General features: G+C 37.9%; 1 protein-coding gene across 6 annotated transcripts in view; it reads left to right on the forward strand.

The window, feature by feature from the left end:
• Positions 1–27,567, forward strand: part of HSD17B4 (hydroxysteroid 17-beta dehydrogenase 4) — a 144,687-nt gene that overhangs the window by 31,481 nt on the left and 85,639 nt on the right. For all 6 annotated transcript variants that reach the window (XR_016392751.1, XR_016392752.1, XR_016392750.1 and 3 more), the window contains exons 11-17: positions 1,202–1,330; positions 4,557–4,660; positions 6,084–6,320; positions 8,773–8,824; positions 13,770–13,841; positions 16,721–16,824; positions 21,144–21,209. Coding sequence is in view for 3 of the 6 variants with exons in the window: in XM_089909218.1 (XP_089765344.1) it covers positions 1,202–1,330; positions 4,557–4,660; positions 6,084–6,320; positions 8,773–8,824; positions 13,770–13,841; positions 16,721–16,824; positions 21,144–21,209 (764 nt within the window). In the remaining 3 variants the exon portion in view is untranslated. The remainder of the gene's footprint in view (positions 1–1,201; positions 1,331–4,556; positions 4,661–6,083; positions 6,321–8,772; positions 8,825–13,769; positions 13,842–16,720; positions 16,825–21,143; positions 21,210–27,567) is intronic.

Consider the following 27,567-nt stretch of genomic DNA (forward strand, 5'->3'; position numbering starts at 1 on the left):
GGAAGAGCTGTGTCCTAGGCAAGTTCTCCAGTTCTCTCAGTGATTATTTTCTTCCTTGGAGCATGAGACATCAGGAGGAGACAGTGGGAAATCACACTGGACAGCTTTCTAGAAGAGAACTTGCAGCTGATCTATAGAAATTATTCTCCTTCAGCCCAATAGTAAATTCATCTGGCTTAAATCCTCTCTTCCCCCAGTTCTTAAACCTTGTGAGCTCCAAATTGGATAATTACTGTATGGTGTTTAAAAAAAATTGTGAACATTCCAGTATCCCAATTCAAGTTCTCAATTGGATGCTGGTATCAAAATTAATTGAATTATTTAAAAGTCTGCCATTACTGGATGACATTGTTACAACATATTGTATAGTATTATTAATGACTGTTCTCTAAGTTATGAAGTAACTTATTCAAACATTTTTAAGTGTCTTATGACATCTTTTAAGAAAGGAAGATCAGTTGTTGCAATAAAAGCTGTATATATGGGACTTTATCAATAGGAAATCTCTAGAAGCTTCTGTCATTCCCCAGGACAAACCTTCAATTTAGTAATCATCAAAGTCTGACCATTCTGTTTAAATAAGGTTCTATTTATTCCTCAGGCTTTTTAAAAAAGAAACAGTGTTAAAAATTATCTTCATGGAACTTATGCAGCAATGATGATTTTTGTGAATCTGGGCAATCTAGTTGACTTCCCATGGAAAAGGAGGAAGAGCAAAGGGAGGAAAAGGGAGAATTATGTGGGGTTTTCTGATATATTAATTTGATTATCTGGAGTCTTTGACCTGTTACCACCACTGGTTTTCAGTTTGCTATTCAACAGAGCTCTATTCTGTTCTGTTACCTTGAAGTGTATTATCTAAGTGATCTGTGGTGATGAAGACAGTCTTTTGGTGTGATTATATATAATTTAACTTTCTGATTCAGCATTTCATCCTACCTTTAGTAGTATCTGGCATAGTCAGAGGAGGGAGAGGTTTTCCCTTCAGCTTCAAATATTAGAAAAAGAAATTTGACATCCTAATGGGTTTGTTATTTTTTTTTTAAATTTGTAGTAAAAATCTTTAGAAGTTAGAATCTTTTTTCCAAATTCCGTTTTTCTTGATGTTAAAAAAAAAAAAATTCAGGGGACTCATGAATTCTACTTTCTGTGTCCCTCTTAAACTATGTGTTCATTATCTTGGTTTTGTTTCTATAACCAGTACGATGGGAGCGGACCCTTGGAGCCATTGTAAGACAGAGGACTCAGCCAATGACTCCTGAGGCGGTGAAGGCTAACTGGACGAAGATCTGTGACTTTGATAATGCCACCAAGCCTCAGAGAATTCAAGGTAAAGAGTCCCAAGTCAGTTTAGTCCTGGTTGGGTAATCAGAGGCAACAAAGCATTCTCTTCTCTTATGGAATTGTCTTCTTAATTGTGATAACTTAGATGCTCAAATCATCAAAAGCACATTTTCTGCTCCAGTAGGTATTAGAACTCTCCAATTTAAGGTATGTATGTTACTCCCACTGTCAGTTTTTCAGTTTTCTTATGATCCTGATTTTTTGGTATATGTGTGATTGAGGGGACGGTAGGAGGTATTTACCCATTTGTGCTCAATGCATCTATTCCCCATCTGATGGTTGGTTTCAAAGACTTGCCTTATCTAATCACATACTCCTTATCTGACCTGATTTTTCTTTATTTCCCCAAAAGTTTATTTAAGTCTTATATTATTTAGGCTTAGGTCTTTTCTCTCTAGTGAATAGATTTTGCTTTGTTTTAGCACTTTGTCTTTGCTACCGTTTCTCTGCCTTTCTAAGATGTCTCTTATTCCTTTTATCACCTCTGCTAATCTCGGTGCTTCTTTAGAAAAACTCAAGCCCCAGATGTTCAACAAAACCTCCCCATATATTCTGGGCTTCATATTCTGGGCTTCAGCTCTTTCTTAGCTGAACTCTTACCACTTGAGCGTCTAATCATGACTGCTTTCCACTGCTTTTGTTTCATAAGTGTGTGGTTTCTTAACTGCATAATAAGTTCCTTTGGAGGCAGAGAATGTATCTTGTATGTCCTTTTGTATTTGGTGCTAGCATAGTGCTGAACTCATAGAAAGGATTTAGTAAATGCTTGTTACCTTGAATTATTGAATCATCTATGATATGCCACAGGAAGAGATGGCCAATAAAAGTCACATTATTTTTTCTAGTATAACTCACATATGTATATAGTATATGAAATTTAAAGGACCTTTCTGGGAAGGATCATGAATCAGGATTATTTTACAGAAAAATCTTTTTTTTTCCCTTCCTAGTATTATATTTAATGTTTGATAGAAGAATATATCTGAAAAATGACTGTTCTTTTTTTTTTTTTAATCCCAGTGTTACTTTCCTGTCTGCTGGTACGCTCACTGAAATTTTCATTATACTTTTCTCAATCAGAGGATAACATGATTGTTATGTCATTAGCGGTAGCATTTTCTGTATTCTTTTTTTTGTTATTTGAGGTAAATTTAGTCTACGAATAGCAGTCACCTATCAATGAAAATTAGGAAAAGGAAAAAGGAAGAAGTATCTTAAAAATTCTTCTCTGAGGTCAGAATTCCATTTTATTGCCTTAAAAGTATTAGACTAATATAAAGAAAAAGCTAATGATGAATTATATAGTTATAAATGAAAAGATACCCCTAGTATTTGAAGTACAGTTAGAAAAAAAAGCCTACACTTTCTGTAGAATCACGACTTTCCAAGCACTCATTTCATCATTCTCATTTTACAGATGATGGAACTAAATCCCAGAAAAGCTGAGTAAGTGGCCCAAGCTTTCTCAGTGTTTGAGCCAAGAGTTAACTCAGGTGGTCTGTCTTTGAGTGCAGTACCGCCAGCCTGTACCGAGGTTACTTTCAGTTAAATAGCCTCCCATCTAGGCAGCAGCCTAAATGGGGTGGTAAGAGGAGGATTGGTAGGCAAGAAACCCACCTAGTGTCACCAGGAATGGCAGAGAGCCCTGGTCATCTCACATTCTGTAGTTTAGTTATAGTTTTTGTCTGAGTTTAGAAGGAGGCCCATATATCTAAGGTTTGTTAGAAAGGTCTCAGAGCTTTTGGAACCTTATGGCATATGTGGATACTCTGTGAATCTCCTTTATTAACATTTTAGGCCTCAGAATAGCAGCTTCTGAATTCTGTCTGTAGTCACTGGTCATGACGGTGGTTTTCTCTGGAAGAATTTTTAGTAATGTTTTCTGAGCAGTTACCTGTACAGAGACCTGGGGGGTAATCTCGACATTGTTGCATCCTGGAGGAGGGGTGATGGTGGGGAGAGAAGGAAAATTAGTTGTCCCTACACCAGATGGAAATTGAACATCTGTGGACAAGGATCTGACTTTACAGAGTTGTAAAATCACTCAAAGACTTTGCAAAGCTCAGAGCCTCTTTGGAATCATAACGTGGGGAGAGCATGTTGGAAACACCCAGTTGTCTTTGGTCTATTCAGAGTCTTTCACGATTTTTTCCTGCAATAGCCTGACATCATGCAGTCAGTTCATGAATGCCAGTGAAGGTTCTGCAGCAGGCTTGCTGGATGAGATAGGAATGATTGTCTAAAGCATTGTAGCTTTTCTTAGTCACGTCTGTAACAAAAGCTTTTTTTTTTTGGAAATAGCTTACATTTATTTGGATTTCACCAGGGGAATATTAGCTCTTTAGGATATTTGAAAGATGATGCTTTTATGATCTTTATGTAATAGGTTTACCAAAGCACTCTGTCTTATTTAAATTCCAGTGATCCTAAAGAGAAAATTCAATTCGTTCATCCTTATTTATCCTGAAGTTGATTGACTTGAATCATTCATGATTTAAAATTTTTTTCAGTACAAATGAAATATAGTTCAACTATATAGGAAAAATCTGGAAGTTTGTCCTGTAGGTCACTTTAAATAGCACTGTAAAATAACTGGCTAGATATTTCACATATGCAAATTGCTCTTCCCACTCCATAGTGGGACTGATTTTTTTTTTAAATTAATTTTTATTGGAGTATAGTTGATTTACAATGTTGTGTTAGTTCCTGCTGTATAGCAAAGTGAATCAGTTATACGTATACATATATCCACTGATTTTTAGATTCTTTTCCCATATAGGTCATTATAGAGTATTGAGTAGAGTTCCCTGTGCTATACAGTAGGTTCTTATTAGTTATCTATTTTATATATAGTAGTATGTATATGTCAATCCCAGTCTCCCAATTTATCCCTCCCTGTCTCCCTCCCCACTTGGTAACCATAAGTTTGTTTTCTACATCTATAACTCTCTTTCTGTTATGTAAATAAGTTCATTTGTACCATTTTTTTAGATTCCACATATAAGTGATATCATAGATATTTGTCTTTCTCCTTCTGACTTAACTTCACTCAGTATAGCAATCTTTAGGTCCATCCATGTCACTGCAAATGGCATTATTTCATTCTTTTTTTATGGCTGAGTAATATTCTATTGTATATATGTACCACATCTTTATCCATTCATCTGTTGATGGAAAAAAGCATTATTATTGTTATTTATTCCTTTTTTTAGAATCAATTGGCGGTATAATTGAAGCTCTAAATAAAATAGATTCAGATGGAGGAATTTCGGCAAATCATACCAGTAGTGCGACATCAACAGCTACATCAGGATTTGTAAGTGGAAGAGAAAGCCTAGCGCTTTGCCTTCTCTGGAGACTTTTTTCTTTTCTTTCCTTTTCTTTTATGCAAAAAATACTTTTCCAAGCTATTAATTTATTGTTAAATAGGAAAGGTGAGTGACCATAAAACTTTATAGAACATGTACTGAATGTTTATAAAATTTGAATGAACATAAGGCTAAAATATTAAATGTAACTTTTACTTTCTCTTCTTCAGTGTAATAAACAAGTGTCTTTTTTGTTTTTTGGAGCATTTTTGAAAATCGTCCTTCAGTCACTTTCTAACTCTTTAGAAAAGGATATTTAACTTAGTGCCTCTTTTGAGTCATTTCTTTTAAGGAAAAGCATTGATAGATTGTATTTTGGAAATATTTCAACATGGCTGCAAAGTAAAAAGTCTCCCATTGTGTCAGAAATTCTAGTAGAGCTGTGGTTATAGCTCTTGTGAAGTTTGCTGATTACCTATCTCCAGTACTGCTTTTTTAAAAAAAAATTATAGTGCATAAATAATAAGAAATAAGTCATTTGACACATTCAGTTATGGTGTTTTGTGACTCAGGGGAGACATAGTGATGAAATAAACAATCTAATTGTAACCCTGAGAATATGATCAGTTTATAAATGTGATTTTACTTTAGAGTAGGGGTTGGCAAACTTTTTTGGTAAAGGGCCAGATGGTAAATATTTTAGGCTTTATGGACCATGTACTGTTTCTGACACATAATCTGCTTTTTCTTTTTTTAGACCACTCTTAAAAAAATGTAAAAACCATTTTTAATTCTCAGCTGTTGTTTGCTGACTCTTGCTTTAGAATGAAAGTGATCAAAAATTGGGCATGATTCGTTTATAACCTAACATATGCTTCACAAATTGGCTAGGCATGTCATCACTAAATAGAAAAATACAATATCCAGTTAGATAAAGGACAGTCCTAGGTAGGAGCTTACAGTAAAATCTAATTATAACCAAAACCATTATGAGGGAGTCTGATTTACAAGCATTAAGCAGTGTTTTGCTCATCTGTTTATACTGACTTTTATAAAATAGATCTTATAGAGCCATTCATTATCCCTGTTTATAATAATTTTTTTTTTTTTTGTAATTTTGAGTAGCTAACAGTCACTGTATTAATAGGCTTTTCCATCATCAGAGACAGGAAAGTTGAAAATGAGATACACTATCTGTTAACAAGAAGTGGGCAAGAAAAAAGTACTTATTTGTCAATGAAGTCTTTTTCCATACAATTGATTTTATTAAGAAAATATAGTGAAACAATTATGATACCCTATCAGATTCACTAAAATGACATTCTATTCACAAAGCTAAGTATGTAGCAGTTAATAGTTTTGAAAAGTCAGAAATTTAAAGATTTGACAAGAATATCAGTGAAAAAATAATTTTCTACAATTGTTCCATAGGCTGGAGCTATTGGCCATAAACTTCCTCCATTTTCTTCTTCTTATACGGAACTGGACACTATTATGTATGCCCTTGGAGTGGGAGCATCAATCAAGGAGCCGAAAGATTTGAAGTTTATTTATGAAGGGAGTTCTGATTTCTCCTGTTTGCCGACCTTTGGAGTTATTCTAGCTCAGAAATCTATAATGGGTGGAGGATTAGCAGAGATTCCTGGGCTTTCAGTCAACTTGGCAAAGGTATGCATAATAAGAAACCTTTATTTTGCTCTTCTTCTCTTCCTTTAAATATGATTGGTAAATGTCACATACTCTGTGTGTGTGTGTGTGTGTGTGTGTGTGTGTGTGTGTGTGTGGTGTCTTAATACAATAGTTTATAGTGGTTGATTCAAGAATAAAGATTTAGCATGTCTTTTAATTTTTCTTAAAAAGAAAAAAAGGGTAGAGAGTTCATTGAAAAGGCAAATAAAAAGAAGGCAACAGTAATTATGTACAGTCCGTAACCCTGGCATGTTATTAATTCTCTCTCTGCCATTACATGCAATTTGACCAAGAGTTAATAACTTCTCTAAGCTTCAGTTTCCTTATCTATAAAATGGGTATGATAATCCTTACCTGATAATAGTGATGAAGGAGCAAGAGCGAAGAATATTTGAAGCAGAGAGAACAGGTGTAAAGGGCCCCGAGGCAGGTGCATACTTACCTTGCTTTTGGTTGATACAGCTATAGAATGAGCAAGGGGGCAGCGGTAGGAGAAGAGGGCCTTGTAGTCATCATAAGAATTTCAACTCATACTCTGATTAACATGGGAGGCCATTTATAGTGCTTTGGACTGAGGAGTGGTATGATCTGGCTGTGTTCACTCACAGGCTCATTTTTGCTCCTCTGTGGGGAATAGGTTTATGGGAGCCAAGCATGGAAGCAGGGAAACCAGTTTGGAGTTTATTATGGTAATTCCAGCACTAGTCTGGATATGCGTGGAAAGAAAGAGGAGTCAAGGCTGAAGGTTTTTGGTCAGGTTAACTGGGATGATATATATGCATATATACCCGTATATTCATAATTAATTATGTACAATGTATTTAATATGTATAGTAGTTACATATGACATATTACTATGTATAATAAAATAGATATATACAATCACTTTAAGGTGGGGATGATCAGGAGTTGGTTTTGGACAGATCTGAGATGCCTATTGTACATTCAAGTGGAGATATAAAGTGGGCAGTTAAATGTGTGAGTTTAGAGTTTGCGGGGGAGGCCCTACTGGGATTTGTAGCATTTAAGTGAGATTTAAAGACATGAGACTGGGTGAAATCACCAATGTGTGAATGTAAGTAGAGAAAAAAAGCCTGAGTTTGGTGAGAGGTTGAAGAGATGAGAAGGAGTTAGCAAGAGAGACCGGGAAGGAGTGGCTGGTGAGGTATGAGGAGTATCAGGAGAATGTGGTATTTGAGAAGCAAAGTGAATAAATTGTTCCAAGAAGGAAGGAGCAAACAATTGTGAGAAGGCTTTGGGGTTATTTTATTTCTTGAAGTAAGGGTCAGGCCATGAGTCCAGTTGATAACTGTTGAATCGTAGACTTTTGAACTGGTTTCTGTGATTTTGACTGATTGGAGAACCCATTTACTGGAGGATCGATTAGCTCATTGCTGCTCTGAATCTATGAGAATCTCCAGTTATTTTATTAAAGTATTCGATGAAGTAGGGAGGGAGGCAAGAAATAGATGCCAGGCAGTTTGTTGTTTTAGTCACTCTCCCGTGGTATTTGTTGCATACAGTTCTTCTGTTTGGGTAATGTCAGTACAAACAGTTAAAGTAAATGTTTCAGAATTCTTCCTCAGAGTTGGAAGGAGTTGGAAATCATGAATAGTGTTCAAAATCTGTCCCTGGGAATGATAGCCGTCTTGGGATTTGAATCCCAGTCTTCCTAACCTTGAGCTTCCAGGTCGTATGATAGTGAGGCAGTCCTTCATTTGTCCTCCCATCACTGCCCTCACCCCTTTTCTTTTTCCCTTCTGGGTTCTGAGGAAGACTGGGAATTAAACTGTCCCATAGCAGTTGAGTGTGGTCAGGTTTTGTTTTTACTGTCCTATAGTATTCCTACATATATTTTTATATTCTTGCTTTGATACATTGAGGTTAAGTGGCTATGAAGTTGCACAGGGTCTTTAGTATTTACTCTTACACTAAGGAAATGTTGACATTGCTTTTACTTGAATGTGGTTGTAAGATTTATATTAATGTTTTGGTTGTGTCATTTGTATTTGGCAGGTGTGACCTGAAATTACTTTTCTAGTACTGACCTATTTGTTCATTTTTATTCAATAGATATTTACTGGATACCTGCTATGTTCCAGGCACAGTGATGAACACTGGAAATACGCCTAGTTTAGTGTCTCCATTGGCAAATAATCCACAGTTATCAGTCAACAAAAATTTATGAATGTCAAGAAAGAACACAAATATATATCTTCTATTCTAGAGAGCTGACAGTCTTTAGATTGGGGGACTGATTATTTCTGAATCATATAATTAAGAAGTGGGAGCCAAATTGAGACAGATAATTTGGGGGAAGTAGTCACGTGAACGTGTGGACAGTGAAATGCCACTTGTGATTAGCGGTATCCACAGAAGAAGCTGTGGAAGAAGAAAGTCTACTAATAAAATTTTGCTTACCCTAACGCAGGTTCTTCATGGGGAGCAGTACCTGGAGTTATATAAACCACTTCCCAGAGCAGGTGAGTTCTTGATCGTTTTATTTTCTGACTAACCTTCCAAACTCTGTCAATGTGTTAAACTGGCATAGAGCAACCTAAATAAACTATAAGTTATTTATGTGCGTGTCAGGCATTAGAGTAGATTGATGTTAACTAGTACCTATTTTGGTTCCCTTAAACTTTGTCCTGTTTGAATAGTCTTATTTAAGAAATTACTTCAAAATACTAAACACCTGGTCAGCAATTGAAAGGAGCATTTTCTGTGTGTGTCCTAAACTTAGTGATTGTGTATAATCAGTTATGATTCCCATGAATATGATTCTTCATTCTTTTCTCAGGTATTTGTGTTGGTACTGATTTTTATAAAGCAAACAATGTTAAAAGATACAATGTCTTGCATTAACTTTTTTCTATCTTCTTTTAGAGTAAGTAAAACCAAGGCTGTCTTAATAACCAATTTATTTCTCTCAATAATATCTTACTTGTTCAGTAAATCTTCTCATTATTTTTTCACGTTACTTCGATATATTTATGTTGCTACTCTGATGTCAGAATATTAATTATATACTGACCATGTAAGGTGGTAAAATAAAAAAAAAGTCTTTTTCATTTCACATTATATAATGGTAGAGGTCAGCAAATAGCTAGAATTGTACTTTAATTTTTTTTGAGATTTTAATTAAAAAAATTCGTATTGCTTAATGCTGAATAGTTCTGTTTCAGTGTTAGTGTTACTTGTTTCTGGTTGTTTTTGTAGTTCTTCCCTGTTTTTTTCTTCTTTTAGTTTTTTCCTTTGTGGTTTCATGCTTTTCTTTTGCTTGTGTTCCTTTCTCTTTTGTTTTTGGGTATCTGTTGTAGATTTTTGATTTGTGGTTACCATGGGGCTCATAGATGTTGATCTATGACTCTATTTATTTGTTTTAAACCAGGTAGTCCCTTAAGTTCAAACACATTTTAAAAGCTCTATATTTTTTTACTCACTTCCCCCATCTGTGTTTTTGATGTCATATTTACATCTTCATGTTTACCCCTTTACTGATTATTGTAGTTATACTTGATTTTACAATTTTTTGTTTTTTAATCTTTGTACTAGCTTATTTAAGTGGTTGAGCCTCAACCTTCCCTATATATTTGCCTTTACTAATGGGATTTTTCCTTTTCTATAGATACTTACTTCTTGTTATAGCTTTTTCTTTTCCAGTTAGAGAGGACCCTTTAACATTTCTTTTAGGGTTGGTTTAGTATTGATGCTTTTCCAAGAAGTTCTTTATCTCCCCTTCAATTCTGAAGGATAATCTTGCTGGGTAGAGTATCCTAAGTTGTAGGGTTTTCCCTTTCAGCACTTTAAATATACCATGCCACTCCCTTCTGGCCTGCAAAGTTTCTACAGAACAATCAGCTGATAGCCTTATGGGCATTCCCTTGTATATGCTCTTTGCTTTTCTTTTGCTGCCTCTAGAATTCTCTCTTTAAGTTTTGCCATTTTTATTATGCTATGTCTTGGTGCGGGTCTGTTTGGATTCATCTTGTTTGGGACCCTCTGTGTTTCCTGTACCTGGATATCTGTTTCCTTCTTCAGACTTGGGAAATTTTCAGCCATAATTTCATTAAATATATTTTTACCCCCTTCTCCCTTTCTTCTCCTTCTGGGACCCCTATAATGGAATGTTGGTATGCATGATGTTACCCCAAAGATCCCTTAAAATGTTCTCATCTTTTTTCTTTTTGCTGTTCTGATTGGGTGATTTCCATTTTCTGTATTCCAGATCACTTATGTGTTCTTCTGTATCACCTAGTGTGCTGTTAATTCCTTTTAGTGTGTTTTTCTTTTCAGCTGTTGTATTCTTCAGTTCTGATTGGTTCTTTTTAGAATTTTCTAGTTCCTTGTTAAAACTCTCACTGTATTCAGCTATTCTTTTCCCTAATTCAGTTAGCATTCTTATTACTAATGCTTTGAATTCTTTATCTGGTTAATTGTTTATTTCTATTTCATTAGTTGTTTTTTTCAGGAGTTTTCTCTTGCTCTTTCAGTGGAAACAGATTCCTCTGTCTTTTCATTTTGCTTATCTATTTCTTTATCTATTGAAATTTGGTGAAATAGTTACCTATGGTGGTCTTGAAGGGGTGTTCTTTTGTGGGCGTGTCCCTATACAGTCTGTGTGTGCCCAGTGGCATTGATGGGAGAGCTGGATTTGATGTGAGCACAATTTATGTCTTTTCTCAAGGTGTGCTGGCAGCTGTGATCTTGGTAGGGGGTGGGGCTGGAGATGGAGGAGTAGGGCCAAGCTAGATGTTAGGTAGAGCTTCCCCTCTGCTTAGTGGCTGTTACCCCACTATTTGGTGCGGGGGCAGGTCCCAAGTTGCTGGAGCAGAAGCCCTGAGGGTCGGGTCTGAGCTGGCTAAATTTCCTTTAAGTGTGTGCTTTCCCCCCCTCCCAGCACTGGCACCCTTACCCCAGAGGGGAGCAGTGGTGGAGCGAGAGGGGCTGGGGTGGGTAGTCAGTGAGGGTCGGAGCATGGATTTTGTTTGGCATGGCCACCATCAGAGATCTGGAGCCCCTGTGCAGTCACCAGTAATGGCTGCCCCCTCACCACTCAGTTGCCACTTAGGGTCTGAACCTCCTCAGTGTCTCATGGCTGAGCCTTTTCCTCAATCACGGCAGCCCAGAGTGTGAAGCTGCAACACGAGGCAAATGGTGCTGGTGTGTTCTCTCAGCTCAGGCTGGGGACCAGGGCAGTTGTAGGCAACCAGTCAGCTACCCAAGTGGTTTCAGTCTGCCCTCTCTGCCCTGCCTCGGGAGCACGTAAGTGTTCACATGCTCCCGGAGTCCAGGCTTCCCACAGCCCTCCTGTTAATCTCACTGGCCCTCCAGCCAGCCAAGGGGACTCGTGTTCCCTCTGTTGGACACCAGGGCTGGGGTGCCCAATATGTGGCTTGAAGTGCTCACTCCCCAGGGAAGGTATCTTCCTGTGTAATCTCCTTTTTCCTCTGAGTCCCCTCTCAGGGGCACAGGTACTGACCTCGCTTTTCTTCCTTTTCTACCCAGTTACCTGTGGGTCTTTCTTACAGTCTTGGTTGTACAGGTCTTTCTGGTAGTCTCCACTTAATTTTCAGGGAGAATTGTTCCACGTGTAGATGTATTTTTGATGTGTTTGTCGGGGGGGAGGTGAGTTCCGTGTTCTCCTGCTCCACCATCTCAGTTTGAGTCTTCCGTTTAGTGTTACAGCCTAAGTTTTCACGCAGCCCTTTTTTATCTGAGGCAGTGTGCAGTGTGTGGTCAGGTGAAGAAGTCTGGCTTTTATTTTAAAGACAATAGATAACCACTGAAGGACTGAAAGGAGAGAATTATATGATCAAACGTGGATTTTAGAAAGCATCAACTCTGGCTCATGTTTGTAATGCTTGGATTCTAAGGGAATGAGATAGAGAGAAGGAGATTTTGTAAGAGACTGTTGTAATAATCTAGGTTAGAGACCGTGGTTGATTGAATAGGATTGTGGGCATGAGGATGGATATAAGTGGAGAAATTATAGCGATATGTAGGGAGTGGGCTTGGTGTTTCATTGGATGTGGAGTTGATCACCTGAAGAGATCATCAGCAATTTGACAATTATTTATTGATTACTTCCTAACTTCTAGGCTTTCTGCTAGGGTTGTGAATAAATGGAGAATGGAAGCAAATCTGGACTCTGCCCTCATGGAGCATATAACCTAGTTGGTGGGGAGGGCAGCCAATAATCAAAAAGCCACACAAATAAATGTACACTTACAACTATATGTGCTAAACATTACAGATGAAACATACATGATACCATTAGAACTTAAAATAGAAGAATTTGGCATAATCAGGTTGGTAATCAGGTTGACTTTGGGAAAAAATAACTTCAGACATAATAGGAGAGCAGGTTTTAAAGTTGGTCAGAGTGGACATGCAGGTACCTCGTTAGAAGTCTGTTGTGGTAGTTCAAATGAAATGATGGTAGCTTAGGCTAAGGTGGTGGTGGAGAGATGGAGAGAAGTGGGAGAAGCAGAGAGAGATTTAGGAGGTGAAAGTGACAGCAATCTATTTATCCTTAGCGTTTCTTTTACCATCTTTCACACCTAGGCAGGTACCAAGTTCTTTGCTTCTCTCCCTTCAATACATTTAGAATCCTATTTCTGTCCACCTCACTTCGACCACCGTCATCTCTCACTTTCTAAGTGTTCTCTCTGCCTTCATTCTTGCTCCCTTCAGGTCTGCTCTTCTCACTGTAGCCAGAATATTATTTCCAAAATGCAAGTGTATTTGTCACTTCTCTATTAAAAACCCTAGATGGCTGTTCATAGACTTCAGGATGAAATCAGAAACTTTTCATATAATCTAGCTTCTCCCAGTCTCTGCATACTCAAGTCTTGCCACATACTTAGACACTATTTTATGAGGCAGGGGTCATGCTGAAGTTTCTGGCTTGGCAGTTGGGTGGATAGTACCATTCATTCGTATAGGGAACAAAAGAGAAAAACAGCTTGGAGAAAAAGATTATGAGTTCACTCCCAAACAATTGTTAATCCATCAACATTTAACATTACCAGTTAAATAATGGAACAGTCCCTAAAAGAACAGAGTAGTTAGAAAGAAACACTGTCTAATTGAAGCCCGTAGAGTAGAGATTTGAGAAGGAATGGGGTAGATGGTGTTGGCTGTATGCTTAACAAGTGTTCATTGAATGATTGAAAATTGTTACTTTTTACAACCTAATTTATCAGAATTATTGATGTTTCAAATTTGGTGATTCAGGTATTCTGATTGCTTTTAATGTTTATGATTCAACATTATATTGAAAATTATTCTAAATCATGATTTTTTAGTTTTGCTGAACTTACAGTGGAAGTTATGTTAATTTCTCTCATGTCTTCATATAACTTACGGTCTTTAAAACAGTCTCCTTATTTACTTATTTATTTATTATTTTACTTTCCATTTTAGGAAAATTAAAATGTGAAGCAGTTGTTGCTGATGTCCTGGATAAAGGATCCGGTTTAATAATTCTTATGGATGGTAACTCATTTCTAATTCTTATAATAATATTGTTAGATTCATAGACTTTGTATGTAATACAATACTTTATCACAGAAGTTGATGAATAAGTTTCTATTTATCTTCCAATTGTGAGAAAGCAAGATTAGTGTTCTAAAAATTCACAAGCTTTTTTAGAAAATAAGGGAGGAGGGGGTGGTCCAGAGAGTGGGACATTTCAGGGGATTTGTAACAACATAACCAAAGCACAGAGGTGAGAAATATGGCTGGTATAGCAAGCATAGAGGAGAATTATGCTTCCTAGATTATGTTTGTGGCAGGAATGAATACATAGACTGCCCTCAATTGATAATTAGGCTATGTTGTAGATACTCTTTTCTATGTTAGGTCTTTGGAACTTGGAACATATTTGACCCCTGAATCATTCTTATAAATTGTAGTTAGGTTCTTAACCTTGCACATTCAAGCCTATTGAACTTATAATGTGGTTTAAACACCATAGCCACATTTTATTTGCAGTGGAAAAAAAGATTATAGTAGTTTAATGAATGTTGAAATACTAGTATTTAAACATAAGCTAAAGATACATTGCTTAGAATTTATTTGTTTTAAAGTTTAAGAACAATAGAAATAGATAAGCATTATAAAAAATTTTGGAAATAGCAGTGGAAAGTTTAATATTGTCTGGTATTTGGAATGTAGGCTTTATCATTTTTGTTCTAAATATACAGGAGGTTATACTGAATATGTTGTTTTGGAACTTGCCTTGTTTTTACTTAATAATATATTGAGAACATTTTTAATGCTCTTAAATATTTTTCTACTACATTGTTTTTGTTAACTCATAGTTTACAAAGTAAACTATGTATTTCATCATAGACACGTAGAACATGTGTCTGTTCTCTCTCTTTCCCTCTTCCTCCTTATCCCTCTTCTTTCTTTTTTAAGATTTTTGTATTTTCTAACCATTTCAAATATTGGCTAACATTTGGCTGCAACTCACCCAGTTTTCTTTTAGTCTTCTCACCATTCTACCAAATGTCTACCACAAAAATGTTCTGCAGTAACCTTAGCTTTAATTTTTACTCTTCTTTCTTGATCTACTCCATTTATTTAGCTATAGCTTGGTAATGGATAATAATTTATTAGAATTTGTAGATAAAATATAGATGGAATTAGATATCCAATTTTCTGTGTAATAAGGGTAAAAGTCTTATTTTAAATACAAATCATGACTTCCGTTATTTTTTGTTATAATTATAGTTTTCCTTATTATACAATTCAAAATCATATTCCTAGTTTTATAGTGCTGGTGATTTAGGTGATGCTCAAACTGTCACCAGGAAAGTAGTCAGTAGAAAGAGGGACAGCTGTCTTTCATTCATTACTTGCTTACTTGTTCACTAACTTGCTCAATCACATCGTTTGTTCATTGATTTACTAATTAATTTAATACCTATTTATTAGGTGCCGTTTCTGTCCCAGTTACTGTTCTAATTGCTGGGAATATGATGGTGAGCAAAAAAGCCATGATCCTACCCTCCTGAAGCTTATACCTTCATTCTCACTTATTTCTTCTTTTACATTCCAGGCTCTATTGAGGACTTCAGCAGAATGTTTGAAAATTTGGGAGTGTGGTTATCTGTATTTTATTTTAATTTTTAAATTTTATTGAATTTTAGTGGATTTACAATGTTGTGTTAAATTCTGCTGTACAGCAAAGTGATTTAGTTATACATATATACATTCTTTTTCATATTCTTTTCCATTATGGCTTATCACAGGATATTGAATATAGTTCCATGTGCAATACAGTAGGACCTTGTTGTTTATCCATCCTATATATAATAGTTTCCATCTGCTAATCCCAAACTCCCAATCCATCCCTCCACCACCTTCCTTTCCCCTAGGCAACCACAAGTCTGTTCTCTATATCTCTGAGTCTATTCCTGTTTTGTAGATATGTTCATTTGTGTCATGTTTTAGATTCCACATATAAGTGATATATGGTATTTTTCTCTTTCTGACTTCTCTTGGTATGATAATCTCTAGGTGCATCCGTGTTGCTGCAAATGGCATTATTTCAGTCTTTTTTATGGCTGAGTAATATTCCTGTGTGTGTGTGTGTGTGTGTGTGTGTGTGTGTGTGTGCACGTGTGTGTGTGTGTATCACATCTTCTTTATCCATTCATCTGTTGATGGACTTTTAGGTTGTTTCCATGTCTTGGCTATTGTAAATAGCGTTGCTATGAACATAGGGGTGCATGCATCTTTTTGAATTATAGTTTTGTCTGGATATATGCCTAGGAGTGGGATTGCTGGATCATATGGCAATTCCATTTTTAGTTTTTTGAGGAACCTCCATAGTGGCTGTACCGATTTACATTCCTACCAACAGTGTAGGAGAGTTCCCTTTTCTCCACACCCTCTCCAGCATTTGTTATTTGTAGACTTTTTAATGATGGTCATTCTGACCAGTATGAGGTGGTACCTCATTGTAGTTTTGATTTGCATTTCTCTAATAATTAGCGATGATGAGCATCTTTTCATGTGCGTTAGTCTGCATTTTATAGTGGAATTGTTTGAAAGGTTTGAGAAGGAGAGAATTGAAATACGAAAGGCAGTTGGGGAACTTTAAGAAGAGGTGAGATGAACTGCTGTTTCATAGTCAAGAAAGGATTTGTCAAGATCCTCTTCTCTCTGCCTTCCAGAGACTGGTAGTGAGTGATTAAAATGAGTGCTCTGTATCCCAAACTTGGGTGTCTTTAAATTGCAAAGCCTTTTAGTAATTCGATTTTGTTTCTGAAACTTTTCAAAGGATTGTTGATCATATATTGGGTAACTAGTTATGTCTTTTGGTAATAAACCTCTTTTCTTTTTTTCTTTCATTTACTTTTCAGTCTACTCTTATTCTGGGGAGGAACTTATATGTTATAATCAGTTCTCCATCTTTGTTGTTGGCTCTGGAGGCTTTGGTGGAAAACGGACGTCAGACAAAGCTAAGGTAGGCTATGACTTCATAAGCGAGATACATGTGTCGTTAAGGATCCTTATCTGTATTTTGAACTTACGATATGTGTAATTTCATAGAGTAGGTCTTCGATAATCCACACTTCTTTGAATCAGAATGTGTTCCTTGGATTTGAAATGCTGTTTATATTTGTATATTTTAATATATAACATGTGTTATATATAGAAAAGTCTGGCTGACGTAAGTGTAATGTAGCTGAGGTAACTATGGGAATATCTTTGCTTTCTTATGCAAACTTTGCCTGCATCCAAAACTCTTTAGAAAAACCTAACACATACAAGTGATCCTTGTATAAATGCAAATCATCATTCATTAAATGACTTGAGCATTTCTCTTGTATAAAACAATTCTAGTTACTCTTTAGTTCTCAAATTCTATCCAAAAACATAGTTTTTTTTCCTAAAAATAAAAATATTTTGTAAATTGGATTTTACATCAATTTAACCTAGCTTTTACCTCTGCCCTCAGTTCCCAGAATAGGGCTGCACTGTCTTCCTAGGAGGACCAGCCCACTCATTTTTCCTATTACCTCCACACGGGCTCCCCAGCCCCAGCTTGTGTTGCAGAAGCTCAGTTCCAGGTAAAAGTGGCTGAGAGTTACGGGGCTGTCTTCCTCCACCCCGCCCCTACTTGTAGGGTGGAGACTGTGTTCCACCGTGGCAGGCTGAGAACACTAGGGCCCTGATAACTCTTGCCCAGCCTGCTCATAGGGTGGTGGTCCCCTGCTACTAGAGGCAAGCTGAGAAGACCAGAAGCTCCTCCCTTGCCTAGGACTCTTCTTGTAAAGTGAGGATGTCACTTGGAGAGAAGTGGGCCACGATGCTTGCCCTCATGTCCGTTGCAGTAGTGCAGAGGTTTGGCCTGGGGGGCAAGGCAGGCTATAATAATATAGAGAGCTCTGAAGCTCTTCCCATGGAAACTGACTCATTTTGGTACCAAGTATTTGGAAGCTCAGAAGTAAGGATGGTTTCAAAAACAGTGTTACTTTAGTGATAATCAAGAGGAGGCTGGTAGCTCCATGAAAGCAGTAAACTAAACTAGTCCAACTAGAAATTTTCCAGAGAGAACCATGGAAAGACAGCTAAGAAGAGTCATCATGGGATCATAACAAACCTCAAAGACTGGCCTCAAAGACTACACCTCCAAAAAGGCCTGACTTTAATTGGATCAGATTGTGGAACAATTTATGCCCCAGGGCACTGTTGAAAATAATAGAACAGTCATCTGTCAGTTTGTGAAGCTGAACAGCTGGACAGTTTAACAGAGAGATCAGGGAGAGACAGTCACACAGAGCCCTGCTAAAACCACTGTCATCCCAGGCTGACTGTGCTTGCCCAAGGCTGTACCCTCTGAGGAGCAACATCAGAGTCTGCACACTGTGGGGGAAATGTACTTAAATAGTCTAGCCAAGTCACTAAACAAATAAACAAGTTAACAATAACAACAAGCCCTGGAAGGGGAAAGGGGTCTCAGTATCCAGAGTTGCTGCAATATGTTATCTAAAGTATCCAGTTATCAACAAAAATTACAAGATCTGAAAGAAATAAAAGAGTATGACCCATATATACAAAAAAACAAAACAAAACAGGCAACAGAGATTGCTTTTGAGAAGACTTAATAGGAAAAGACTTCAAAGCATTTATTGTAAATATAGTCAAAGAACTAAAGGAAACCATGCTTAAAGAAGTAAAGTGTGTAAAGAAGTAAAGTATGATGACAATGTCTCATCAAATAGAGAAAAATTGGGGAATTCCCCAGTGGTCCAGTGGTTAGCACTCCGCACTTCCACTGCAGGGGGCATGGGTTCAGTCCCTGGTCGGGGAACTAAGATCCTGCAAGCTGCGTGTTGTGGCTCAGAAAAAAAAAAAGAGAGAAAGAAATCAATAAATAGAAATTATATAAAAAAAGAACCAAATAGAAGTAGTTCTGGAACTGAAAGTACAATAACTGAAATGAAGAATTTACTAGAGGGTCTCAACAGTAGATTTGAAGTGGCAGAATTAAAATCAAAAAGCTTGAAGATCGATCAATCTATCTCTGTCTGAAGAACAGAAAGAAAAAAGGTGAAGAAAAAGAATGAAGAGGCTCAGAGAAATGTGAAATACCATTAAGTACACCAGCTTTTATGTAATGGGCATACCAGAAAGAGAGGAGAGAGAAAGAAGCAGAAAAAATAATTGAAGGAACAATGGCATTGATGAAAAACATTGATCTACACATCCAAGAAGCTCAACTGCTCCAATTAGGATATAAATGCAAATAGGAAGATCTAAATAGACATTTCTCCAAAGAAGACATATAGATGGCCAAAATGCACATGAAAACATGCTCAACATCACTAATTATTAGAGAAATGCAAATCAAAACTATGAGTTATCACCTCACACTGGTTAGAATGGCCATCATCAAAAAATCTACAAACAATGAATGCTGGAGAGGGTGTGGAGAAAAGGGAACCCTTTTGCACTGTTGGTGGGAATGTAAATTGATACAGCCACTATGAAGAACAGTATGGAGGTTCCTTAAGAAACTAAAAATAGAGTTAGCATATGATCCAGCAATCCCACTACTGGGCATACATCTGGAGAAAACCATGCACCCCAATGTTCATAACAGCACTGGCCAGGACATGGAGGCAACCTAAATGTCCATCAGCAGAGGAAAGGGGGATTCCTTGGTGGTGCAGTGGTTAAGAATCCACCTGCCAATTCAGGGGACGCAGGTTCATGTCTTGGTCCGGGAAGATCCCACATGCCGTGAAGCAACTAAGCCCATGCGGCACAACTACTGAGTCTGCGCTCTAGCACCTGCGAGCCACAACTACTGAGCCCGTGTGCCACAACTACTGAAGCCTGCGTGCCTAGAGCCTGTGCTCCGCAACAAGAAAAGACACTGCAATGAGAAGCCTGTGCACTGCAAGGAAGAGTAGCCCCCGCTCACTGCAACTAGAGAAAGCCTGCACACAGCAACAAAGATCCAACAAAGCCAAAAAAAATAAATTAAATAAATAAATTTATTAAAAAAAAAGATTTATGCACTTAAAAAAAAAGAGGAATGGATAAAGAAGATGTGGTACATATATACAATGGAATATTACTAAGCCATAAAGAAGAATGAAATACTGCCATTTGCAGGAACATGGATGGACCTAGAGACTGCCATACTGAGTGAAGTAAGTCAGATAAAGACAAATATCATATGATATCACTTATATGCAGAATCTGAAAAAAAAATGATACAAATGAACTTCTTTATAAAACAGAAATAGAGCCACAGATGTAGAAAACAAACTTATAGCTACCAGGGGGGAAATGGTGGGGGAGTGATAATTTGGGAGATTGGGATTGACATATACATACTACTATATATAAAACAGATAACTAATAAGGACTTAACTATATAGCACAGGGAACTCTACTCAATACTCTGTAAGGACCTATGTGGGAAAAGAATCTAAAAAAGAGTGGAGATATATGTGTGTATATGTATATATATATATATATATATATATAAAACTGATTCACTTTGCTGTACACCTGAAATTAACACAACATTGTAAGTCAACTATACTGCAATAAAAATTAAAAAGAAAATAAATGCAAAGAGATCCACAACCTTGGTAAAGTGCATTTAAAGATTAAATCAATATAGATGTGAATTGTTTGTCTAATTCTTACAGTTACTGTCATCTTTTGCATTGGGAAAAGAGTCTTTACCTTTTTCTCCTCTGTGGCCTAGAGAATGGATCTGGTTATATAATTCCTTTCATTAAACAAGGTCATTTCAGGGAAATCTTAATGTAGATGAAGCTAGCAGTTATGAAATTTTAAATATCATTATGTGCTGAAAATAAAATATTAAACTTTTTTTCCAGCTTGCAGATTTTGTTACAGTCAGCCCCTCCATATCTGTGGGTTCTGTATCCACAGGTTTGGCATCTGCAGATTGAATCAACTGTGGATCAAAAATATTCAGAAAAAAAATTCCAGAAAGTTCCCAAACTATTTACACAGCATTTACATTGTATTAGGTATTATAAGTAATCTATGGACATCCTCCCAAGTATATGGGAGGATGTGCATAGATTATATGCAAATACTACACCGCTTTTATATAAGGGATTTGAGCATCTGCAGATCTTGGTATCCATGAAGGGGTCCTGGAACCAATCACCCTTGGAAACTGAGGGATGACTGTATATTGAAACATGGTTGTTTATCAAATATCAGTTTGGGTAAAGAGAATAACAATTATTTTGTTATTATTTAATGTGTAATGTTTTTTGATCTCAGGTAGCTGTAGCCATACCTAATAGACCTCCTGATGCTGTACTTACAGATACCACCTCACTTAATCAGGTAAGCATTTTTTTTTTAACATCTTTATTGGAGTATAATTGCTTTACAATGGTGTGTTAGTTTCTGCTTTACAACAAAATGAATCAGTTATATATATACATATGTTCCCATATCTCTTCCCTCTTGCGTCTCCCTCCCTCCCACCCTCCCTATCCCACCCCTCCAGGCGGTCACAAAGCACCGAGCTGATCTCCCTGTGGTATGCGGCTGCTTCCCACTAGCTGTCTACATTATGTTTGGTAGTGTACATATGTCCATGCCTCTCTCTCGCTTTGTCACAGCTTACCCTTCCCCCTCCCCATATCCTCAAGTCCATTCTCTAGTAGGTCTGTGTCTTTATTACTGTCTTACCCCTAGGTTCTTCATGACATTTTTTTTTCTTAAATTCCATATGTATGTGTTAGCATACGGTATTTGTCTCTCTCTTTCTCACTTACTTCACTCTATATGACAGACTCTAGGTCTATCCACCTCATTACAAATAGCTCAATTTCGTTTCTTTTTATGGCTGAGTAATATTCCATTGTATATATGTGCGACATCATCTTTATCCATTCATCCGATGATGGACACTTAGGTTGTTTCCATCTCCGGGCTATTGTAAATAGAGCTGCAGTGAACATTTTGGTACGTGACTCTTTTTGAATTATGGTTTTCTCAGGGTATATGCCCAGTAGTGGGATTGCTGGGTCATATGGTAGTTCTATTTGTAGTTTTTTAAGGAACCTCAGTACTGTTCTCCACAGTGGTTGTGTCAATTTACATTCCCACCAACAGTGCAAGAGGGTTCCCTTTTCTCCACACCCTCTCCAGCATTTATTGTTTCTAGATTTTTTGATGATGGCCATTCTGACTGGTGTGAGATGATATCTCATTGTAGTTTTAATTTGCATTTCTCTTTGGATTTGCATTTCTCCTTGGATTTATCCTGTATGGGACTCTCTGTGCTTCCTAGACTTGATTTACTATTTCCTTTCCCATATTAGGGACGTTTTCAACTATAATCTCTTCAAATATTTTCTCAGTCCCTTTCTTTTTCTCTTCTTCTTCTGGAACCCCTATAATTCGAATGTTGGTGCGTTTAATGTTGTCCCAGAGGTCTCTGAGACTGTCCTCAGTTCTTTTCATTCTTTTTTCTTTATTCTGTTCTGCAGTAGTTATTTCCACTGTTTTATCTTCCAGGTCACTTATCCGTTCTTCTGCCTCAGTTATTCTGCTATTGATCCCTTCTAGAGTATTTTTCATTTCATTTATTGTGTTGTTCATCGTTGTTTGTTTCATCTTTAGTTCTTCTAGGTCCTCGTTAAATGTTTCTTGCATTTTGTCTATTCTATTTCCAAGATTTTGGATCATGTTTACTATCATTATTCTGAATTCTTTTTCCGGTAGACTGCCTATTTCCTCTTCATTTGTTAGGTCTGGTGGGTTTTTATCTTGCTTCTTCATCTGCTGTGTGATTTTCTGTCTTCTCATTTTGCTTATCTTACTGTGTTTGGGGTCTCCTTTTTGCAGGCTGCATGTTCGTAGTTCCCGTTGTTTTTGGTGTCTGTCCCTAGTGGCTAAGATTGGTTCAGTGGGTTGTGTAGGCTTCCTGGTGTTCTGGTGGATGAGGCTGGATCTTGTCTTTCTGGTGGGCAGGTCCACGTCTGGTGGTGTGTTTTGGGGTGTCTGTGGACTTATGATTTTAGGCAGCCTCTCTGCTAATGGGTGGGGTTGTGTTCCTGTCTTGCTAGTTGTTTGGCATAGGATGCCCAGCACTGTAGCTTGCTGGTCATTGAGTGAAGCTGGGTGCTGGTGTTGAGATGGAGATCTCTGGCAGATTTTCGCCGTCTGATATCATGTGGAGCTGGGAGGTCTCTTGTGGACCAGTGTCCTGAAGTTGGCTTTCCCACCTCAGAGGCACAGCACTGACTCCTGGTTGCAGCACCAAGAGCTTTTCATCCACACGGCTCAGAATAAAAGGGAGAAAAAGTAGAAAGAAAGAATTAGTAGAGGTAGAAAGAAAGAAAGAAAGAAAGAACGAAAGAAAGAAAAAGAAAGAAAGAAAGAAGGGAGGGAGGGAGGGAGGAAGGAAGGAGGGAAGGAAGGAAAAAAAGAAGATAAAGTAAAATAAAATAAAGTAAGATAAAATATAATAAAGTTATTAAAATAAAAAAATAATTATTAAGAGAAAAAACAAAAAATAATGGACGGATAGAACCCTAGGACAAATGGTGGAAGCAAAGCTATACAGACAAAATCTCACACAGAAGCATACACATACACACTCACAAGAAGAGGAAGAGGTGAAGAAAATCATAAATCTTGCTCTCAAAGTCTACCTCCTCAATTTGGGATGATTCGTTGTCTAAAGGAGGTAAGGAAGGAAAGAAAGAACGAAGATAAAGTAAAAGAAAGTTATTAAAATAAAAAGTATTAAGAAAAAAACAAAAAACGGACGGATAGAACCCTCGGACAAATGGTGGAAGCAAAGCTATAAAGACAAAATCTCACACAGAAGCATACACATACACACTCACAAAAAGAGGAAAAGGGGAAAAAATCATAAATCTTGCTCTCAAAGTCCACCTCCTTAATTTGGGATGATTCGTTGTCTATTCGTGTATTCCACAGATGCAGGGTACATCAAGTTGATTGTGGAGCTTTAATCCGCTGCTTCTGAGGCTGCTGGGAGAGATTTCCCTTTCTCTTCTTTGTTCTCACAGCTCCCAGGGGCTCAGCTTTGGATTGGGCCCCGCCTCTGCGTGTAGGTCGCCGGAGGGCGTCTGTTCTTCGCTCAGACAGGACCGGGTTAAAGGAGCCGCTGATTCGGGGGCTCTGGCTCACTCAGGCCAGGGGGAGGGAGGGGCACAGAGTGCGTGGAGAGCCTGCGGCGGCAGAGGCCGGCGTGACATTGCACCAGCCTGAGGCGCGCCATGCGTTCTCCGGGGAAGTTGTCCCTGGATCACGGGACCCTGGCAATGGCGGGCTGCACAGGCTCCCCGGAAGGGGGGTGTGGATAGTGACCTGTGCTCGCATACAGGCTTCTTGGTGGCGGCAGCAGCAGCCTTAGCGTCTCATGCCTGTCTCTGGGGTCCGCGCTTTTAGCCGCGGCTCGCGCCCGTCTCTGGAGCTCCTTTAAGCAGTGCTCTTAATCCCCGCTCCTCGAGCACCTGGAAACGAGCACCTGGAAACAACCCACCTCTTCGGCAGGTCCAGACTTTTCCCCGGACTCCCTCCTGGCCAGCCGTGGCGCACTAACTCCCTGCAGGCTGTGTTCACGCCGCCAACCCCAGTCCTTTCCCGGCGCTCCGACCGAAGCCCGAGCCTCAGCTCCCAGCCCTGCCCGCCCCGGCGGGTGAGCAGACAAGCCTCTCGGGCTCGTGAGTGTGATCCTCTGTGCGGGAATCTCTCCTCTTTGATACCCGCACCCCTGTTGCTGTGCTCTCCTACGCGGCTCCGAAGCTTTCCCCGTCTGCCACCCACAGTCTCCGCCCGCGAAGCGGCTTCCTAGTGTGTGGAAACCTTTCCTCCTTCACAGCTTCTTCCCACTGGTGCAGGTCCCGTCCCTATCCTTTTGTCTCTGTTTACTTTTTTTTCTTTTGCCCTACCCAGGTACGTGGGGGGTTTCTTGCCTTTTGGGAGCTCTGAGGTCTTCTGTCAGCGTTCAGTAGGTGTTCTGTAGGAGTTGTTCCACGTGTAGACGTATTTCTGGTGTATCTGTGGGGAGGAAGGTGATTTCCGCGTCTTACTCTTCCGCCATCTTCCCGGAAGCCTCAAGAATGTATTTTTGAAAAGTGATAAAGCCACCTGACTCCTGACACTTTTTGATTTATAACTCTGATACCCTGTAAGTTTGTGAGTCCAAAAGTAGTGGCTGTGTTCTACGTAATAAAAATAACGGCATATTTCTGTAGCTGACATTCGTTCTTTCTGAATTTTTACTTAGCAGTTTTTTTCTCCACTAGGTATCAAAAAAAATGTAACATGGCTTTTCATTAGTCAATTGAAAAAGCATTATGCTTTGTTGGCAGTGGATTGCTTGCCTTAAGGAGACTGCCTAGCTTAGTAGTGAAGAATTTCATTAAAGCCTTAGAGAGCAGGGTAAAATAAAAAGCAAATTTCAGTTATCCTTTCTTCTATTGGAAAAGAAAACTGAGCTACATTGCTTCGAGAGAGATTATTTTATGCTAACTTTAGTGGACAGGTACAGTAAAGCATCGGAGAAGGAGTAGATGATTTAATCTCTTTTGTTTGGCATAAATAATATGTTTTCTGATGGAGGAGTTAAAATGCCCTGTCAGTTAACAAATTCTGTAAGCATGCAAAAATTTATCTAAGAAACAAAAGGTGACCATAAAGATGAGACAAGCAACTTTGTTTTTGAGAGACCTGAAGATTCTTCCCTATGATGGCCAGAATACTAACCATGCAGACATAGAAAAGAATATGTAAAGCTCTGAAGTTATGCTGTGAATAAGCAGGTAATGACAGCACATTATTTGTAAAATTCACTTATTTTTTGATACTAATTTTGATATACTTGATATGAGAACTTCTGCAGGATTTATGTGTGCTGGCAAATAGGAATATAATTTCATGAGCCAGAAAGAATTAAATTTGGAACATATTAATTGTATTTTTTTATACACTATATAATTGGGTGATAGAACAATACTTTCTACCTCAGATTAGTTTTTGCCTTTAAATGTTCTTCCTATCCCTATTTCTTATCAGTTTCTTAAGAGAGCACTCATATTTATGTTTAATTAAAGCTTCATAGTGAAATTAATTTTTTTAGCACACTAAAGAACAGAAGACTTCATGGTTTCATGGTTCAGAAAACCCAGAAATGCTCCATTATTATTCTTGTGTTACTGAAATAATAAAATGTATCTGCTGTAGGTAAGAAAAGCTGAATAGTTTCCATGGCTTGAATTTCTTTATACAGTAAGCAGAAAGATTTTTTTTTCTTTTTTCAGATGAATAGAACTTTTTGTTAGCTTTTAGCAGACTTGAGTATTTTGCTGTGTGACAAAGGACAGTTTATATGTTAACAAATATTTTTTGTATAAATAATGGACACCCATCATTTGACAGAGGTTCCTGACCATTTGTATCATATGGTCACTCGAGAATATGATAAAAACTACCGACTGTTTCTTCAGAAACATTTTGCATAAAACTTTGCTTAAATTTCAGGGGATTTGTGGGCTGTTTTAAATTGGATCTGTGCTATAGGAGATACAAATCAAGTAGAAGAAGTGTGATCTATTGACAAGGAACTGAAAGGATACTTAGATATAAGGTGTAGATGTCTTAATTTCTGGGGCACCTATTCTAAGCAACGAATGATTAAATACAAGGCTTTGAATTGTAGAGTAAGTGCTGTAGACATTCTGAGATGGGCTACTTATTAGAGAATGACATACAGAAGAGTTTGGTAGGAAGGATGGGACTTCTGAACTAAAATGGTGTATAGATAGTCTCTCTTACCAGGGATATAAGGCTTGCAGTATGGCCTGGAAGGGGATAAGAACTTAGTAATGATAGCAGAAAGGAGCATGATGTATGTACAAGGAGTAAGAATTAGAGCATTCACACCGGAGAGTGGTGGGAGATGATTGTGGACGAACAGACCTTTAAGGAGAAGTGGAAATGGAACAGATTATGTTGTTATAGCATAAACTTTGTGCCAGGTATTTAAATTAAATAAGTAACTTCTCAATCAGTAGGGAAACTAGCAACCATCGCTCTAGCAATATCACTCCTGGAATATTTTGTTTTTCATGTCTTTAGGAGAATTTCTTCATCTTCAAACTGGTATGATATTACAAGTATACTTCATGGTTTTTCATAATTAATAAAGAGAAAATTCATCCCCAATAATCTAGAAAGACCAAAGAATAAATAGGTAACAGGTGTTAGGCTTTGTATTTGAGGAGAATGAAAACAAGTATCTTTACTTTCCCCAGATACATATCTCGTACTACTTATTCTAACAATTAGGATTTTAGCTACCGTCATTGTTAAATAAAGTTAATCTTTGGAATATTGGTTATACTCCATTAAAATATAATTCTTTATTATATTGCCATGTGTATTATAAGTACTTTTAAAATTTTGTTTTGAAACAATGATTTATTATTTTGCATGACTCTGGGTTGCCTGGGCGGTCCTTGTGCTACAAATGGTGTTGGCTGTCACTCATGTAGCTGTTCTGAGATGGCGGCTGGGTGGGGCAGGAAAGTCCAGGATGGCTCTTTCACAAGTGCAGGGTCTTAGTGCTCCCTGTTGGCTGGCGTGCCTCTAATCTCCACCTGGCTTCTTCCTCACGTGGTGTCTCATCTTCCAGGGCCTTTCTCTGTGGCCCTCAAGG

Source organism: Delphinapterus leucas, chromosome 3 (assembly GCF_059928025.1).
Source record: "Delphinapterus leucas isolate spDelLeu-1000000601 "Yukka" chromosome 3, BTC_Dleu_Yukka2, whole genome shotgun sequence".
Classification (NCBI taxonomy): Eukaryota; Metazoa; Chordata; class Mammalia; order Artiodactyla; family Monodontidae; genus Delphinapterus; species Delphinapterus leucas.